Here is a 21013-nt window from a genome sequence, read left to right on the forward strand (position 1 = left end):
AAAATGAATAATAAAATGGAAGCATGTCGGAGGAGGGTAGATATTTAATTTCAATTTTACCTATCGGAAGAAAATTAAACTAAATATGGCATATTCTCGGCCGCTTAACACTGACTACGACAGCGCCTGGTCGGAGTCCGCCGAATGTCTTACACTGGACTTTGGCCCGTTTGAGACTATAAACCGGTGGCGGATGATGCCGGACTGCGCAGAGTTCGTTGGTCCACGGCGGACCAAACATACAATGGTGGCATACAAGGATGCGGTGTATGTGTTCGGCGGGGACAAGGGCAAGTCTATGCTTAATGATTTGCTAAGGTAAAAAATATTTTTGTATCAAAACATTTATTCTCGAAAGGTCTTGTAAATTGTACCTTACCTGTAATAAAACTATCCATCCATTTTTTTAGGTTTGATGTAAAGGAGAAATCTTGGGGTAGAGCAGTCTCGAATGGGACTCCTCCAGCCCCCAGATATCATCATTCTGCTGTAGTTCATGGAGCTAGGAAAGTTTTATTTTATACTATAATCAGAAATTTGAATAAAAAGTCTTAAACAATTATATACAGAATAATTCATGGAAATAACATGTAGATTCTAGAAGAAAATAGATTTGACTTGTGTAAATGTTTGAGGCAAATTATATTTTTTGTTTAAATAATATTCAAGCCCTTCTAAGTAAAAGAATAGAGGGGGAAAAGGTTTATGCAATAAAAGCACCTAAACTTAACTAATAATTCCATGACTTCCAATGCAACAAAATAAGAATTATTTTTAACATGTGGATTTGATAAATAAAACCAATCTTATTAGTATGTACATATTTGGTGGATTTTCTGGAAATATACATTCCAACTCTAACCTGACAAACCGCAATGATCTCTGGGAGTACAAATTTACCATGGGACAGTGGCAGAGCATTGATTTACAGGTATCTATCTATTTATTTATCAGGTGATTTCATTTCAAGTGACTTGCGAGCACAGGACACCTTCATTTCAAGTGACTTGCGAGTACAGGACACCTTCATTTCAAGTGACTTGCGAGTACAGGACACCTTCATTTCAAGTGACTTGCGAGAACAGAACCCCTACCCTTATAAATAAGGGGAGGGAGATTTTTTTCATTTCCTAACCCCTGCCCTGTACCCAATGTAACCTGAATAGCCCGAATTAAAAAAAAACAGACGAACCTTTCCCTTTATTTTTAATTTTTTTAGGTAAAGGGAGAGGGGTTCTGTGCTCAATTAGACTCGATGGAAATCGCCATTTATTTTATATCAACATTTACATTTTATGGATCTATCTATCTAATTAAACTACATATTTCTACCTTTCTATCTAATAGCCGTGCATTGCTTTTCAAGTATTTACATAAACATCCTGATTTAAATAATTAAATTCATTTAAGATGAAACTTATTTATTTAAGAAGAATGAAAAATATGTAATCATAATGATAAAATGTGTAATTGATATGTGGGCTACTTGGTATTCTTGGTACTTGGTGCCTTTAGTTTTTGCCCTTTATCAGTTATAATAGCACATGTATTTTTTATCAACAAATATTTTTCATGTATGTACAACAGTAACATATATTCTATTTCTAATTTTCAATATTGTTGCTAGCCGAACAGCAGTCGGCCAGTGCCTCGGTCAGCTCATGGTGCTGCTGTTTTTGATGGAAAACTCTGGATTTTTGCTGGATATGATGGAAATAACAGGTATGATACCATTTCAGGTTCTTTACAATTGGTTCAGCCCCTAGGGTTCTTGCTTCTAGGGGCACGTGATTTAAGAAGGGGGGGGGGGGATTTATTTAACTTTTTTTCTGGGGGCGATTTCTTTTGGAAGGGTGTAGGTACCCTCCCTCCAACAAGTGATAAATCTTCCCTATATATAAGGAGCTTCACTGTAAGAAAAAAGCATATTAGTTCAGACGTAAACGAGAGATCTAAGCTACACAAACAGACAGAGAGACAGATAGACATCAAGTTACTTTTAAATAAGAATTATATTATTATAAGAATTTTTACAAAATTAATATTTATGAATTTCTTTAGAAATTAATTATTTTAAAGGAAGTTTTAATCCTAAGATGAATAAATCTTAATTTTGATATTTCTTTTATAATTTAGGTTGAATGATATGTGGACAATCCCTTTAACAGGTAAAAAGATTTATGTATTTATATTTGTTTTCTTTGAGCTCTGATTTTCAGAGAAGCTAATATGACATGTAGATAGTGGATTTTTATTTTGAGCATATCGAAATATTTATTATTGCAGCTTTACTACCATTACATTGGTCATCATTGTAATCTTGTAGTTGATGCTTTCAATCCTTTTATTCCAAATTATAACTTCAACAATAAACAATATTGTATATTTATTATTCCTGACTGAACTAGGTCTATAGAAAATCGATCATTATTTTATAAAAATCACTCTTTAGATTTTAAAATATCAAGATTTTCCTTGTTAATATGAAAGGATGAAAGTGCATATTTGTATGCAATTTTATAATAATATTGATGTGCATGATGGCTAAAATTTGAGTAAAAACTTGAGTAAGAAAACTCAACTGTATTATGATATATGTACAATGTATGTATGTATAGTATATATACATGCTTTGTGCATGAATTACTAAAGGATTTCTACATGTATTTTCAGTCCTAAACTTTCAGCTATATAAGCATAATGTTTTAATTTAACTCTTTACGATTAACTATCCCTGTGTTTGACTTATCATAATGTCTAAATGCTGCTTTCGATTACTTTCCTTATTGCTTTTATGTTCCGAACCAAATATTTCACATTGAAAGTGACATTCCTCTTTTTGTATCCGTATAAATAAGTGTCCACGGCTGGCGATCCCTTGCATTCAGTGTCCGTCCTGTGTAAATGATGACAAAGATGTTAAATATCTTTGACAAACATTCCAGGACTCTCAACTTGAGATTGCTTTAGCCTCCAGAGAATAACTTTATCCCAGCATAATGGATCTTGTACAAAAACGCGCAATTTTAAAATGAATTAAAGTGCATATCCTTCACTTTTTGATTATAATAGAATTTTTATTTTACTGGTGATTTTTAAGTAGTTTAAGCAGTTCTATAATTCACTTTGTCTGTCCTTCTGTCAGTTGTTAATATAATACGAAAAAGGTCAAGGCTGAATTTTTTTGTGAAGATATCCTACTTTTAATATAACGTGATTATATGTACCTAATTGGTAAATTTTTCCAAAGAAACTACCTAGCTTTTTTCCCTTGTAAAATAAGACTGAAAATTAAGGGATCTAAATGTTTTAAATCTCGACTTTTTCCAGGCCTAGCATTAGTCAGCTTAGTTCCAATTCAAAATTGAAATACGGATTTGTGTTGTTTTTTGGACTTTAGGGTCGCACTAGAAAGGAAAGTTGAAATATTATGCAAATTAATTCTTTAGTTTCTATTTCTAGAACCATCTAATAAATATTTGAATTAATAAAGTAGATTTTAAATACTGATAAAATCTTATGTTTACTTTAAGCCTTTTTCTACTAGGTCTTGACACCTAATGAATCTGTGTATACATACTTATCATATAATACTCACAAAACTTATACACACACATTCAATTAGCTAGCTAAAAATATAATTGTTATGTGGCTTTGCTGCAATTGTAAGGATTATTCTTGTTTGTCTTTTCAATTATGCTGATACATAATGTTTAATTTATAATTAGGGCTTGGAATATATTTATGGAAATTATAATTTTTGAAGTATTGTTCATATTTAGATAATAATTTAACTAAGAATACATTAGGTTTCGGTTACTATTGTGTCTTTTTGTTTTTATCAAAATTAACCCTAAATTAACATTTCAACTTATAATAGAAATCTCTTTTAAAGTTACGGAGGAAAAAATCATAAAGTTTTAACTGTTCTTAACTTTCTAAATGATAAAAAGTGGAATATGCATTACTTTTCTAAGTTGTTATAAAACTAAAAAGACAGTTATTTTTTTTTCCTTTTCTTAATATCTACTAATAGGAAAATATTATACTTCTTCATTTTTTACTATAATACTGACTTTAGACTATTTTTTATTTTAATAAAAGGATTTAAAAATGAGGTATTTTTCAAGGTTTGCAAACTTATTTTGGAGATATGTTTAGGTCAGTGTCGTGCATATTAATTCACCAGTGAAGTGTGCAAAAATTTAGGGGTGAAAAAAGGAAAAGGCAGACCTTCCCTATTTCAATTCTTAGGGGGTTGTTGAATCTTGATACCCCCTACCGCACGCCATTGCACTGGTTCAAATGATTCCAGATAACATATTTAAAGCAAAAAACTATCATTGTTTAATCTTTTGAATAAACTCTGTAGGACGGAACACAATACTTAATATCTTAAGGCTATTTATATAAGATTTATTTTACAATTGAATTTTAAAGTTACTTAAATGATAAATAAGTTGATAAGGCTATTTGTTAAAAATCTCGAGATATTGCACTTTTAGAACAAAGCTTCAGAAATTGAGAAATCATTACCCAACCAATACAATGTTCATAAATTCAAAAACCTAGATATTTTTTAAAAATCTGGCATTCAAATAATTTGAAAATGTTTATAAAAATGTGTGAATCTTATATTGGATGTACACTTTCTTTTTTTTATAATTTTATAGTTAATGTGTTTTGTAGCTTGTGTACATAGTATCACAAAGCAGTAACGTCCTGAAACCTATTAAAGTAAAGGTTAACTTTGTAATCTTTAGGTAAATACTTATAGGCTAAACTAAAAGTCATTGCATGAAAAATATATTCTACAATATTTATTATTTGTGATCAAGCCATCCCTAAAACCCTGGTACAAAGGGACTAGGAAGCTGTAAATTTATTGTTGCTAAGAGTGTAGAGAGGGTGTCAGATAAGCAACTCTTAACAATGGCGCTCGGAAATATTGCTCACTAAAAATATTACGTGGAATTCTTGAAATATATATTTATTTTAAAGCTTGAATTTTTGGAAAAATTTAAAATAGTTCCCTTTCGGCAAAAATCGTAAGAATTTTTAAAAACGAATGATCTAATAATATGATGTAGTAAGAATTTATGTTTGTATTTCAAGTGAGCGCAATTTTTAAGACTCGCCATAAGATCTAATTGGATGAAAGCTTCAGCCACTAGGATTTGTTAAGACTACTGCAGCTGCACTATTTCTATATTTTCTGTTAATGCAACCTTACAGGGCATATTTATTTATACTTTCCATTTCAAAAAGGGAAGAATCATAAATGGGATTGATATATTTCACATATTTTAAAGCATTTCTTTTTTGGCTAGGTAAAGTTTAGTTTAAGATAATCAAAAATTAATTATTGATAAAGTAATTTTCGAGTATCATAAAAAGAACAATTTAAGATCATGAAGTATATCAATTGTTTATGATGATAAATAATTAAACCATATAGCTCATAATAATACACAATTAGGCAGCACCCTTTTCATGATCAAATTTCAATTTTAAATTATTCAAATTTGTTAAGGTCCAGAGCCACGAAGATGGGAAGAGGTGAACCAGCTAGGGGAGTGTCCCCCGACCTGTTGTAACTTTCCAGTGGCAGTGGCCAGGGACCATATGTACGTTTTCTCTGGTCAGAGCGGACAGCGCAAGAATAATAATCTCTTCCAGTTCAATTTTAAAACTTTAACTTGGAACCGTATTTCAACAGGGAAGTTTTAGATTTAATTCAATATTGTATCCGCCTAATTATAATGTGTTCTTCAAAATAAAATATTTAATATTTTTGCCAAAATTTTCTAAAACTTATAAAATGATAGAACATATCCTGCGAGGCAGTCCACCACCTCCAACCTGGAGATACGGCCACATTATGGCGGCTTACGATCGCCATTTATACATTTTTGGCGGCGGAGCGGCGGACAACAATCTCTCAAACGATGTGCACTGCTTTGATCTTGACACACAAACCTGGTCCATAATCTCGCCGTCGCCAGATTCTCAGGTGCCCAGCGGGCGGCTGTTCCACGCAGCGTCGGTGGTTAGAGATGCGCTCTATGTGTACGGCGGTACGGTTGAACATAATTGTCGCTCCGGCGAAATGTATCGGTTTCAGCTGGCGTCATTTCCCAAGTGCACGCTACATGATGATTTTGGCCGTTTGTTGCGGAGCGGACAGTTTACTGACATCAATTTTTTGGTTGGTGAACGAGATGAGTTGGTTCCGGCGCATATTGCTTTAGTTGCTGCTCGTTCAAGCTGGCTGCGCGCCCGTATACGCGAGTCTCGTCAAGCTAGAGCCCGCCATATCGATAAACTCTTCCGCGAAACTGAAGGACGTCCGACGGACCTTGATTGTCCGCTGTTGGAAGTGCGGCTTGTTGATGCGGATCCGGACGCGTTTAAGATGGTCCTAGACTTTATCTACACTGACCAGATTGATCCAACCCGTGGGGAGAGAGAGAGACATGCAACCAATGAGATTGTTCTCTTGATGATGAAGGTAATATCAAATAGAATTAAAAAAGATTTCTTTACAATTTGAATCTAACGTTAAATAGTCAGTATTTTAAAGAGACAATATTTCATAACAAGGTTTTAACAGTATACTTTACGTTTTGATTTTGTACATTATTGTACATACTATCAGATATCTTAAGCTATAAGACAATGGTCGATGAATTTATGTACCCATTCCCCAATGACTATAAACAAAATTGCCCCTTCTGTAGATTAAAATTATTAGTTAAAATGTTAAACCAACCAATCACGATATGATAAAAGTATCCAAAGTATTTAACTAACGAATAAGAGTATTTATAAAACTTTGGGTACAGAGTAATTTACATGCTAATGTCGTCATCCTTCTGACGAAATATATATTTTACGTTCTTATTTCATCTTAATGTAAAGGTATACATGTTGGCGGTTCAATTCTACCTAAAACGACTGGAGACCTTGTGCATGAGCTACCTCGAGCTGTCAATCAATCACAAGAACGTGCTGGATGCATTGAAGAACGCCAACAGGCTAAATTTACAGTTTATCAAGGAGTTCTGTCTGAGATATATTATTAAAGAAAGCAGCTACAATGATATTGTTATGTCAAAGGTAATTTTTGTTTTCTCAAACGCCATGGATCTTAAGGGATAATACAATTAACGATTGATTCATAGGCAAGGCATTCCCAATGATGATAAACAAAATTCCCCTTTTAGCTTTTACAGATTGAAATTTTTGTGGAATTGTTTAGTAGACACGGCTAGAATGGAACCAACCAATCAGATTCGACTAAAGTTCTAAAAGTTTTATAGTTCATTGTCCTCCCCCTCTCTGTTTAAACACGCTAAGTTAGTTCTACAAAGTGCCACAACCCTTACTTTTTATAATTTTATGAATCAATAATTCTTACCTACTCAAGTTTTGTATAATAGCGTTGCCACAAAAAAAACGTATTTTTTTAGGAATTTGAAACATTAGACCAGCCATTAATGGTTGAGATCATTAGAAGACGACAAACACCACAATTAAGATCTCTACAAGAAGGAATAAATTTAGATCAGGTTGGTTTCTTTCTTTTAGGACCAAAGCTTTGCAAAAGTTTAAATCGGTCGGTTGGGAGGTAATGAATCTTATTTACTAGTAAAAAAATAACAACATAAGTTTTTCTATGAAAATAAGTTTTATTATTGCAACAATAGATCGTATTTATAACTCAATATTAACAACATCACAGGGTACAAAAATTCAACTAGTTTTAAACTAAATACAACTACAATCATTAAATTACATGTAGTTAAAAGCAGCATGAATATCAGCTTTAATTGTCATGTTGTTGGTAGATTTTCTTTCAAAATTTAGAAGATTTTCCACACTATCTTTGTATGCAATATTTTCATAAATATGTTCATCAGAAGTATTGTCACTCTTGACAGTCAGATTTTCAGTAGAAACTTGAGATGATATTGTTGTAACAAAACTTTCATCTCTAGACTCATCAAGCTTGCTATAATAGGCAGTTAGCTTCTTATAAGCAATCATTATGCCAATTAACAATACTGTAAGGGCAACAAAAATGGGAACTTGCACTTGGAGGCTGAAAAATTGAAGGGATTCCTCAATTTGTTGGTCAAGACTGGCAGCTTTTAGCTGTTGTTCACTTTCAGTTTGAAATAGATCTGCCAGGGCATCATAGTTGATGGTGGTTAAGGTTTCCTCTTCAGGTTCAAGTAGAAATACTTGATTATAAAAATATACAGGAAGGTTGGCAGCATTAGCAGGGCTGCTAAATGTTACACAAGCAAGGCTGACAGTTTGAACTAAGGTGTTCATGGTTTTAATGTTGATAGTCAACTGATTTATACAATTAAGGTTGGACATAATATCAACTCTTAGCTCCGCCCACTTAGATTTAGGTTCCGGTCATGTATGTTACGTCCGGACAAAATATATAAATCTCCTCCCATTTTTAACAAGTTATCCAAATAGGGTGATGTAGTTCCGGTCATATAATTTAATGCTTGTCCTTATAAAGGGGTATTAACTTCTATGTTCGACTCAACCCCCCCCCCCCCATTTATTTTAAGGACGATTATATTTGACGATTATACAATTGAAATTTCCCCTACTTAATTGAAAGGCACGCGATCAAGGTGTAATAAATGATTTAAGAGCAATATTTTTAATTGGTTTATTAATGGGGTTTTGTGGAAGTGCCATTTTTAGAAACCAATATAAAAAAAGTTACAGCACTGGAATTTTGAACCTAATAGTTCAAAACCAAGTATAGTAAAGTTCAAAATAATAAAATTATACCTTATATATTATAAAATTATAATTTTAGAAGCTTAAAATCATTATGTTTGAAATGAACCTACTGACAGTCAAACTATACTTGTTACAGGAATCATCATGTTATGTTGAAATTGGAAAGGACAATTATGCAATGCCTATACTAAAGATAAAAACTATCTGTTACGGAAGCACGGGCGGACAGACAGACTTATCTTAAATAAAGATTTGCTTTTAAAATATACAGCTATTTCCTGTTCTTAATATTACCCTACCAATTGCTTACTTCAAACATTATAATACATACATCCTGGTACAATTGTAATATCTTTATAACTTAACCATGCATTCTAATTTATATACCTGTCCATAATTCTTATTTACTGATTATTTACAACACACCTTTATCCGGGGATTTAGGGATGGGGCAATAAACGAAAGAAGTGGCTAAATATCCTATTTTATTGATACATCTATCAGATACAAGCTGCTTTGCCCCTACCATGCAGGGTTAAGATAAGTTGGTTAATAAATTGACTAAAACCATTCAAAGATTCTATCAGAACAACAATTTCAAAGTTCTTAAGCTTCAGACAAAGACTGCAGAATATCCAAATAATATCTAAATCTATAGCCTGATATTGTCCTTTAATGGAAACATTAAAATCAGGGAATAAAAGACTTACCAATGACAGGAAAATCTTGCCATAACATTGCAATTTTAATTTGGCCTTTGTGATAATTTTGAAGAGATCTTTCATTAACAGATCCCTTTCATTTTGGCATATACAAATCAATTTTTATAAGACTTATCATTATTTAGTTTATTAAGTTGTCCTTAACAACCTCGTATAAATAATTAGGAATAGAAGGATAGGTTAACTTTGTAACAATTCATAAGAGGGAAGATTGTTTTCTTTTATAACCTAAGAAATATAAGATTATTAAAACAAGGATGAAAACTATGTTTTAAAATCAAACGTTGAAACAAACGTTCATTTTTGATTGTAGAGTGTCGTCACTTAATAAATAATATAACAATTTATAAGTATGTAAATTTGATGCAAAATGATGATGCATATAAGATTGTTGCCAAATTATTTTCAATATAAAAAATCAACATGACTACAGAGTTGCTACGCTTTTAAAAATTACCTAACTTTTACAGGAATCATCATCATATCAAGGACAATTCTAACCTAAATTACCGCTAAGAGCTAACCGGAGTTAAGAACAGACGTACGGACCGTAATAGAAAACCTTCGCTGGTAAAAATATTTTATTTTATTTTCTGTCGCATAGTTTATTTCCTGAAACTGATAATTTAAACATTGTAGATAATTCGTGTTCATTTATTATTCCTAATTTATTATCATAGTAAAATGAAAATGTGTAGGATTTTTGTATATTTTATGTTTTTATTTCATTTTTCTTGTCTTATGTATAGACTTTATTTTCATGTATTTAACCATCGGCGATCTGTTAAAAGTTTTTTTTAAAACTGTTATATTGTAGGATTGAAAGATAACCTCTTTCTTTAACAACTCACTTTAAAATCAATACTTCCTGTCACACTTCAAATTTTTTAAAGCGAAGCTTTTCTACATTTAGAGCTGGCTCGTGTTATGTCTAATTGTTGATTTAGACGTGTTAGAATTTTCCTATCGATTTCAAACTTAAAATGATCATTCCTGCAACAGTTAGGCACAATTTATAAAGCGTAGCAACTCTACCTGATGATTTTAACAACTACATTTTTATTTATATAACCATCTTATTCAATTGAATTTGAAACCTAGGAATAAGTGAATATAAGAGTAGGTATTCAAAACGGAATTGCCCCCCCCCCTCCCCCCAAAAAATTATTAAATTGAATTGTTTCTTTGTGTTTGTAATTATTTTTATGTAATACATGATTTTTTATATATCATTTCATGGATGTTGTCATCTTTGTTAAATCTATAACCAATGTGTTAAATCCTGTCCATGAAATGAGACTATATTTCCTGATCCAGCTATAAATTCAAGTTCCCCTTTCTACATAATGAGCCACTATTAAAACTTACTATTGCTCATATCCGTTAATCTCTGAAATATTAAAGGAAATGTGACCCCTTTATTAAAATAGTAAATTAAAAACAAAAATGATTTTATATGTGATCAAGAATTTAAAAAATTGAACAGTAAATATATGCATTTTGTAATAAAAAGGAATAGCACTTATATACCCGAGAAATGAAAAAAAATATTTTAAAATTTAAATAATCATAAAAAACCTTTTTGAAAATCGAACAAAAGTAAATTTTAAAGATGTGTTCAAACTATTAATTGATTTTTTTACAATAATTAATTTTACAAAAAGTATAACCAAGGACTCAAAAATATAAGTTTTTGAAAATAGAACGAATTGGTTTTTGGTCATGTGCTTACATTAAAAAGGAAAATTCCAATGCTTTGTTCACTGTAGAAGTCTATAAAACAAGAGGGGGTGGAGTCGAACACAAAAGTCAATATCCCTTTTCTATGACCGGAACCTAAATTAGACAACTTGTTAAAAATAGGCGGAGTTTTATATATTTTGACAGGACGTAACATACATGACCGGAACTTAAATCTAAGTGGGCGGGGCTAGGAGTTGATATTATGTCCAACCTTAATTGTATAAATCAGTTGACTATCAACATTAAAACCATGAACACCTTAGTTCAAACTGTCAGCCTTGCTTGTGTAAAATTTAGCATCCCTGCTAATGCTGCCAACCTTCCTGTATATTTTTATAATCAAGTATTCCTACTTGAACCTGAAGAGGAAACCTTAACCACCATCAACTATGATGCCCTGGCAGATCTATTTCAAACTGAAAGTGAACAACAGCTAAAAGCTGCCGGTCTTGACCAACAAATTGAGGAAACCCTTCAATTTTTCAGCCTCCAAGTGCAAGTTCCCATTTTTGTTGCCCTTACAGTATTGTTAATTGGCATAATGATTGCTTATAAGAAGCTAACTGCCTATTATAGCAAGCTTGATGAGTCCAGAGATGAAAGTTTTGTTACAACAATATCATCTCAAGTTTCTACAGAAAATCTGACTGTCAAGAGTGACAATACTTCTGATATTATTGATGAACATATTTATGAAAATATTGCATACAAAGATAGTGTGGAAAATCTTCTAAATTTTGAAAGAAAATCTACCAACAACATGACAATTAAAGCTGACATTCATGCTGCTTATAACTACATGTAATTTAATGATTGTAGTTGTATTTGTTCAAAACAAATTAAGTTTTTGTATCCTGTGATGTTGTTGTTAATTTTGTTATAGTATGATATATTGATATTGTTGCAATAATAAAACTTATTTTCATAGAAAACTGTGTTATTTTCTTATTAGTTTTCACAATATATTTTGTTTCTTCACTTCTATACTTTTGTGTTATATTATACACTAGCGGCACCGCCCCTAGAGGCCTCTAGGAACACTTGAGGAGGGGAGAGTCGAATTTGATAACCTAATTTATCATTTTAGATTTGAAAATACGTAGGTAAAAAAAAAATTTTTTTTTTTGTTGGGGGGGGGGGGCGAAATTTCTATTTTTTTTTTGGGGGGGGGGGGAAGTGCCCATTTTAATTTTATCTTTAATTTAAAAAATGAAAAAAAAATTTTTTTGGGGGGGTGATTTTTTTAGGGGCGATTTCTCTTAGGTGGGTGGTGGTACCCTCCCCAAAAATAGTTATAAACCTTCCCAGGACCTATGAGAAGCTACCCTGTTAAGGAGAACACAATCGGTTGAGGGGTTAGCGAGATCCTTCGGTACAAACACAGAGACAAATAGACATCCTGTTACTTCAGTATAGGGATGATCCAAAATACACATACATAAGTTTAATGTCAAATTAAAATTACAAATTGGCTAAGCTTGTCTAATTGAAAATATAATTGGGTATAATATTTTTTTCTCATTTAGGTACATATTCCTTTATTCCTCTAGGGGCACTGCTATTAATTTTAGTTTTATTAAAGAAGACGTACTTATTAGATGCAATTTCTATTGAGACGGTTATTGTACTCTCTACAAAAACCTATAAGAATCTACACTGTAAAGGAGAATCTTATTAGTTTAGCGGTTAGCGAGATTCTTCGGTACACACAGAAAGACAAAGCCCTGTTAGAGGAACATCCAAGCTTTTTATTTGTTTGGGGGGTAAAATTAGGATTTTCAAAGGTTGGGGGGGGGGGGGGGGAGGTAATCTCGTGATTTAAAAAAAATAAAGGGGTAAAATGAGGGATTTTAAAGTTGCACCCTTGGACACCTATGCACTTTTATTTTTATACATAAAAGAATACAACAAATGTTATTGTTCAGGGCCCAAGTCTGAATGCTGATTTAAAGGATTTCCTACACAATAGTGGACGTGAGTTTGCGGATATCAACCTTTACCTGGAGGGCGAAGCCATCCCTAGTCATAAGGCTATCCTGGCAGCAAGAACTTCTTATTTTGAGGTAACATAATTAACGGATTACCTGCAAGTACCTCTCGTGGGCTAGGTTACGCTTTGGGTTCTAGTCCATTTAACGCAGCGTCTTGGGAATGTAGTTTAAAGCATCCATGCACCCAAGGGATATTAGGTTAGGCAATACCAAACAAACAAACAACCCTTTGATTGCACGCCCTTTTCGTCGAAGTTGTAACTGTGCCTATTTATTAGTCATGGCATATCTTATATTCTTACTGTTGATATCATGTGCTTGACTTAGCAGGTTACGGTTTTAACATCGCTATTTTGACACGTCCCCTCCAGCAAGCGGACATGCTACCCATAATACTAATGCGTCGTGTATTTGAAATAAAGGGAAAGGCTAATAATACAGAAAATTATTCTTTTCATCCTGCAGTAGTCTAAAACTTGTTTTGCTTTAATTTGAATTTTACGTTAAATGTTTTTTTTTTGTTTCTGTGATATTTTATTTATAACTATCAAAAGCAAATCTGTTATCCTATAATATTAAGTAGTAGGTTTTGCTTTTTGAAACAAAAGATTTCATACATGGCTGATGTGTCATTAGTTCAAGGCTTTTTAAATGCCCTGGTTGGTTTAAGGCTATTCCATACAAAAATCGGGCAACCAAAGGGTTGCTTGTAAGATAAAATCCAGTAAATTATATGTTTTGCCTGAAATTATTAACTTTACGTTAAAAAGTTGAAGTAGTAAATGAGTAATCCTCTCAAAATACACTCTTCTCCTTTTCTATCTATAATACAAAGTACTAGTAGAACGATGTCTCTCTGTTTTTTTTTTGGCGTTCTCCTCTTAAACATATTTTTTTCGATTTTGAAAATTTGTATTCACCCCCCACTCCCTCCCCGACGAACAACTATTTTAGGTTAGGCTAAGTTTTAGGCTAGGGTACCGAGCGCTGCGGCTATGCAGGCAAGGGGGCCGAGCGCTGCGGCTAGGCAGGCAGGGGTGCCGAGCGTTGCGGCCAGAGTTCATAGTTCTGTTGGGGGATGGGGGGGGGGGAGGGTAAAAAAATTTTCAAAATTGAAAAAAATATTTTTAAGAGGATATTACCGTTTTTTGTACCGAAGGATCTCGTTAACCGCTGAACCGATCGGGTTTTCCTTTACAGGGTAGCTTCTCACAGGTCCCGGGAAAGTTTATAACTATTTTCTTGGATGTGGGACACCCCCAACCTCCCCCCCCAAAATTTCTTTTCAATCTAAAAAACGAAAAATTAGGTTCATCAAACCTCTTGGAGGGGAAAAAAAGCCCCTAGAGCCTAGGGGCGAAGCCGTTAGTATAACATAAAATAAATAGAGGTCAAGGAAAACTATATAAAAAACTGCACATTTTATGATAAAACGCTAATGTCAACTTTTTACGAACGTGAAGCAAAAAAAGTCATTTTAATTTATTTTTATGGGCGGGAATAGCTGTGAAAATGAAACGTGTCCCTTCTGTCAAATAATCATAATGGATAATTTCATAATCCTTTCCTTCTTTTTTACCTTATATAATAACTAGCGGTACAGTCAGCAGACAAATACATACACACACACAGACAGACTTTCATACGAGGATTTGTGGCTACATCCTTTATTAAAGCGTAGAATTATTGTTTTATTTCTCTTTGAACAGATCTTTCTGAACACATACATACTTTTACTGTTTTTACCAATATTTTTAATCTACAGTAGGGATGATCTTGTTTGATCATCATTGGGGGTGAATGTCAATAAATCTCTGTTGTCTTATCTCTTAGAATCCATATATTATTATATAGGATGGATAAATAGATTATGCTTGATTAGTCGGGTAGAAACATCCATAGTGTCCTTGAGAGCACCTGATCTACTTTACTTTCATGTATCTCTCTGTGTCAATTATCCTAAAAATTTAGGCGTTCAATCAAAGCAACGCAAATTTTAAATTTATAAGTGGATGCTTCTACAAATGTCACCGTAGCTTATTTTTAAATATTATTCACCAAAGAATTAGATTAGGTAAGTGTCTGTCCATGATTATAGCGGATGATAAGACAATAAAGATATTTCACTGTCAAGTTTTGTAGCATTCAATTGAGTTTAAAACATTGTCTTCATTTTATTTATAATCCCTTGTTATGCCCCTACTGAAAGCAGGATATTTTGTTTGATTAGTTGATCACCTAAAAATTCACAGAATATTGGAAACAAATATTCTATGCAAAAGTGAATTTTCAATTTTAGCTCATTTTATGTTTGCAGCAGTCGTCACGGAGAAAATGAGCTGTATGAAACTCTGCCCACAGGGCAAGGACCCAGTCCCGATTTTGTATTGATTCTTGGAAATCAGCTAATAACGTTGGAAATATAAACACAGCCGAGTCCCTACAAAAGAACAAAAAGCAATTTGCTAGTGGTGCAGTGAAGACCCCTAGAAAAGGATATCTACCACTTTGGCAAGGTAGTTGTCTGGATTATACATCTATACTTCTACATTTATTGTTGTCCTATTATTACTACAGGATAAACTGTAATAGTTAGTTTAGATCTTAATTTGTCACCGGAAAATATTATTCATAAAAAAACACTCAATGTTCTAAATTGATGATATTCGAAAAGTTTATTTTCTTGATAGGTATAATATTAAAAATTTCAAGGAAACCTTATTCTTTTTTTATGACTTATGCTTTAATCAATTTTTAGCTAGTTTAACTTTTCTTTATCTGAACTTGAGAGTAAGAGTTTGTAGTGTTTGAAAGAGAAGGGTAGGTATGCATTCAGGTCCAGCCCACTTTACATGGGAAATTGGGGGTGGGGAGAGGGTGGATAAAGGAAAGTAAAACTGATTTTTCCATTAGATGTTTTAGACAAAAAGAGATTTTACAAATTCAATTGAATATTCTACATTTCTCTTTTTTTCTTTTAAACTTCCTTATCTTGAATTGTAGTGAGTGAAGCTCTTTTATAACTTACTTTGTACACAAGACTGTAACGTCGATGGGGAAAATTATAGAAATTGCAGATATTAATGCTTTTTAAAAGATATAGTAAAGATAGAAAATAAAAAATTCCAACTCTATCACTTTAGAGGACAGCTGCCAACCTCTAGTTTTCAGGATATAGTTAATATGGTAAAAAAATGATTATCTAAATCTTAATTTTGGGAATGATAATCTTAAAGATGCTCTTACTGGTGGTGATGATGACCAAGATGGTATCAAAGTAAATGAACATTATACTATCTATTAAATTATGGTCTATTTTTTTTGTATTTGTAGCATCCTCCCATCAAGAGAAATCCCTTTATATTATACAATCGTGGTTTTTAAATTCTCCAATTCATAAAGGAAATACTGTAGTTTTTATAAGATCGTTATATTTCTTGTTATTTCTTTTTACTGGAGGATGCTACAAATACAAAAAATGGACTATAGTTTGAAAGATGGGTTGTCATAATGTTCATTTACTTTGATGCTATCTTGGTCACCATTACCACCAGTAAGAGCATCTTTAAGATCATTGACCCCAAAATTATGATTTAAATAATCATTTTTTACCATAAACAAAATACTTTTTGTTTTACTTTTTGTATTTTTAATTATCTCTTGAAAAGTATTTAACTATATCCTATTTACTAGAGGTTGGCAGCTGTCCTATGAGGTGATAGAGGTCGAATTTCTTATTTTCTAAATTTTCTTTCTTTGAGAAAACATTATTATCCACCTAAAATTATAAACAATGCACAAATCTCTTTACAAAAAAAGTCTAAAAAAGTTATTTTTCTATTGATTTTATGGTTTACATACATATAAAAACTTACACCCAATTTTAGTATTTTAATTATTTTTTCATGAAATAGAAAGATATTACAAATCTGATTACATGGGCTTAAAAAGGAACTGTTTCAGTATCTTAGGTCGAAAAAGGTCTGTTCTGAAATCATTTTTGACAGAGTTATGGCCGAATACATGATCGAACATTTAAAAAACTTACAGACTTTAAATTTCACTTACATTGTCTGTCTATTGAAAATTCTATTGTTTTTTACGAATATTTTTACGAATATTGTTGTCCTAGTTTACAAATAAAAGTAGAATTTAAATGGGTCAAAATAAGTTATGGTGATATCATTTTGTGCCCCATTTATTTGTAGGTCAAAGCCAAAACTTGATTATCTGTATGAAATATACAATAATTTGTTTATTGGTTTCCCTTCATCGTAATAGAAAATTTAAACATAAATATGAATTTTAAACGTGTTTTGACAAATAATTATGTTGTGTTTTCTAAACGTCTGGACAGACAATTCTTTATAGGAATGCTTTTTTAGGCTGCTTAAAGAGGAAATTCATTAACGCTAGGGGCTAAGCAATAGTTAAGACAAAAGTATATGTACTTTATGTTCATGTTTTGCATATAAATTGCACATTTTATGAAATCTCTACCTATTTTTTTGCTTAGCAACACCTCATAGAATCAAAAGAAGGTAAAAAAAAATGAACCGTGCAGTGTTATATGCAGCGCGTCAAGGTGATATTTAGCATAATAATAGGAGAGGGGATTTCTTTATCATAACTGTAGCAATTTTTTAGGACATCCAGATAAATGTCTAATAAATATAAAGTTGTTGTCTACAATCTTAGAGTTGAGTGCATTAGTATGGCAACATATTGCTAGTTTGTACCATCCAATCAGATTTAATGAAAGTACCCAAAGTTTTTTTACCCAAATTAATTTTTAAATTTCCAGGGTATGTTGCGCTCCTTCTGTCCGCCAGACAACAAGGTGGTCATATCAATAGGAGAAATGGTCCCAAGCAGACAAAGTTTTGACTCACTCTTAAGATATATCTACTATGGTGACGTGGAAATGCCACCTGAAGATTCTCTGTATCTGTTTGCAGCCCCGCATTTTTATATATTCTCTAATAACAGGTAAGGTTTTTAATATTTTATAGTTTTCAGTGTTGTAGGGATATTTCAATCCTTATATAAAAGTACCAGGATGTCTGTGTGTCTCTGTGTACCGAAGCAGCTAGCTAAACCGATATGTTTCTCCTTTGCATTATTACTCCTCATAGGTCATATATGGTAGGTTTATAACTATTTTGTGGGATGGTACCAGCCAGCACCATCCTAAGAGAAATCGCCCCCTAGAAATAAATGAACCCTTCCCCCCCCCCCCATTGATACTTTTAAAATTTAAAGTGAATGGTTCGACTTCCCCTTCCACCACCTCACACACACCTCAAGAGCCCCTCAAGCGACGTATATAGACAATATAGTATTTATGAGTCAAATATAAAACAAATGTTGACTAATTTTCTTGGCCGAGTTCCTTTTTAAAGAGTTTTTTTTCAAGGTTGCAAGTGTACTGCAAGACAAACCTGGAACGTAACGTGACTGTTGAGAACGTGCTCCAGATCCTGGAGGCTGCAGACAGAAGTCAGGCCGCTGACATGAAGAAATATGCACTCAGCCTAATTGTCAGATATTTTGCTAAGGTAAATTATTTTATAATGTTAGTCTTGTTAAAAGCAAAGCTTTTCTTTAATTACGGTTGTCCTGTACGTCCGTCTGTACTTTACTGGTAGCTCTAATCGTTAAGCATTTTGGAATTGTCCTATTTAAAATTTTGCATGATGATTTTATGCATTTTAGAATTTCCTCTCTTTCTTTTTATGACAACTGAACACCCTCTATAATTCCCCTTTTCATTTGTCCATTTTTGCTTTTCTACCTATACATGTTATCAACCTTGTTTATATTTTAGGTTGCGCAGCAGCCGAGGGTGAAGCAGCTGTCCAGAGAACTTTTACTTGACATTCTATCAGCTCTGGCTGATGATTCCTCTGACAATAAGATCATGCAGGACATGTCTTGTCTAAGTATCAATTCAGATTTATAAGTTTTCAAGTTTTTCATAACGAGTCAAATTGTTATTAATATTTAAATAAAATCTTAATTGACTAACAGCTAATAAAACAAAATTTATTAATGCTAAAGAAATCATTGTTTAAAATAAATGTCTTGCCTTTTAAGATCTTAATTCTTAATGTTCTAAACTATGAATGGAAATATGGAGGGTCGTTTCTTTAAACAACTTTTTGATTAAAAAAAGGCTAAACACTCTTCAACTTTTTTTCTGAAGTAAATGTCTTATATACAAGTTCTTGATTTTTTCCTATCTTAGATGTCTCTTCTCTTTTTGTCTTCCTCTATGATAACTTTATCCTAACCCTTATATCAAAACAACCATTAGTAATACTAAATGTAATTTTATATTCCCTTTTTTCTATTCTTTTATGAAAATCCGACACACATTATCGCCCCAAAGCACACACACACACATATTCTTGTATAAGAACTATGCTTGTAAACCTCATTATGGGAAGCATAATTTAACAAATCTTTTAATCTTAATCGTATAGTTGGAAGGATTATATGGCAGATAGTCTCTTCATGTTAATCAGAGAAACAGTGACAGGCCAATGGAATATGATTTAATTGTCCTACCCCATCCTTTATTCAAGAACGATGTTCTGTATTAAAAGAATACAAAGAAAATAGAAGGCTTATGCATACCTCAATTAAGGGAAGATTTTTTCTTTTATTGATCTATTCCCCAGTCTCTGAGATTTATACAAAAGAATATTTTCTCATTTTTATCTTTTGCACCACGGATATGGAATAGGGACAGATATTTTAAAAACAAATAGTCTAATGTGTCAGACAAAAATTATTGAAATGTATTCTCCCTATTTTTTCTCCCATTGTTTGTGCTTCCAAATGTAATTTTTTCTTGTTAAAACAAATAATAATAATATCATAATCTTTAGGTATAAGTCTTTTTTTGATTTCTAGAAAAAAAATTCAACCCACCGGATTTAAACATTCATGAAATGTAAAAATTTTACAAAGAAAAAATCTATTTAATTTTGGTTACATTTTTAAAATGGTTGTACGAGCCTTTTATTTCACTTTTGTCTTTTAGTTTCTATTGTTAAAGATACTTATTGATGTCAAAAATTTGCATACTAATTTGCACAAGCACCTAGTTAAATTTTGATGAGAAATTTACGATGAAAAATGTTTAAAATAAATATTTACTAAAAACCGTAGGTATAGTATGAAATCTTGCCAAATATTGAAATTATGTTGTGAAATGATGAATTGAAATACAGCTTATCAGTGATATTTCGAAGCTGAACAGAAAGAAATGCGCAACCTTCCAGTTGGAAAAAGATAAACTTACCATCTCTGTATTTGGTGGAATATAGCTTTTTATTCCTTAAATGTTAATGATTGTTAAATGTTATTTTATGTATATGTATTATGTATATTATTGTTATTATTTTTCTAGTTATAGATGATTTATCCAGTTCTAATACACAGTAAAAAGATACCTTTTCTATATATAGAAAACTTTGATTACCAAGTTTTATAAAATGCATGTATAGGTATAGATATTGAATATAGACAACTACCTGGCCCAACTGTTAAAGACACTTTTCGTCTGCTAGCAAATTACTTTATGTTCTTTTGTAGGGACTTGTCTATGTGCAGAGCTACATATAGCCCCTGCCCCCTTTATTCTTTTTCTTTAATATTCAATTTATTTCTATGTATTTTGAAAAATTGTTTCTTAAACTTCAACTTAAAATTGCATAGGTACAAGTTTTACATATATAAAAAAGATTTTTCTTATTGTGTTAAAATTTTCAGAAG

The 21013-nt window shown here is 32.1% G+C and overlaps 1 protein-coding gene across 1 annotated transcript; it reads left to right on the top strand.

The window, feature by feature from the left end:
* Lztr1 (Leucine zipper like transcription regulator 1) lies at window positions 1–21012 on the top strand. The gene is made up of 13 exons (XM_080159416.1): window positions 1–318; window positions 411–503; window positions 811–931; window positions 1628–1722; window positions 2137–2168; window positions 5534–5717; window positions 5827–6511; window positions 6922–7119; window positions 7473–7571; window positions 13166–13303; window positions 18036–18220; window positions 18648–18789; window positions 19059–21012. Exons 1-13 carry the CDS (start codon window positions 86–88, stop codon window positions 19191–19193), a joined length of 2340 nt encoding a protein of 779 aa, XP_080015542.1. The 5' UTR covers window positions 1–85; the 3' UTR covers window positions 19194–21012.
* Window position 21013: the final 1 nt, after the last annotated feature.

Source organism: Acartia tonsa, chromosome 1 (genome assembly GCF_053477335.1).
Source record: "Acartia tonsa isolate MP-2025a chromosome 1, ASM5347733v1, whole genome shotgun sequence".
Taxonomy (NCBI): domain Eukaryota; kingdom Metazoa; phylum Arthropoda; class Copepoda; order Calanoida; family Acartiidae; genus Acartia; species Acartia tonsa.

What these genes read in the sequence shown, in the direction of transcription:
- Lztr1 (XM_080159416.1), top strand. Translation starts at nt 86, where the DNA reads ATGGCATATTCTCGGCCGCTTAACACTGACTACGACAGCGCCTGGTCG. An exon ending in GGATATGATGGAAATAACAG is followed by an intron (nt 1,723 to 2,136) that starts GTATGATACCAT and finishes TTTATAATTTAG; the next exon opens with GTTGAATGATATGTGGACAA. An exon ending in TATATATTCTCTAATAACAG is followed by an intron (nt 18,221 to 18,647) that starts GTAAGGTTTTTA and finishes TTTTTTTTCAAG; the next exon opens with GTTGCAAGTGTACTGCAAGA.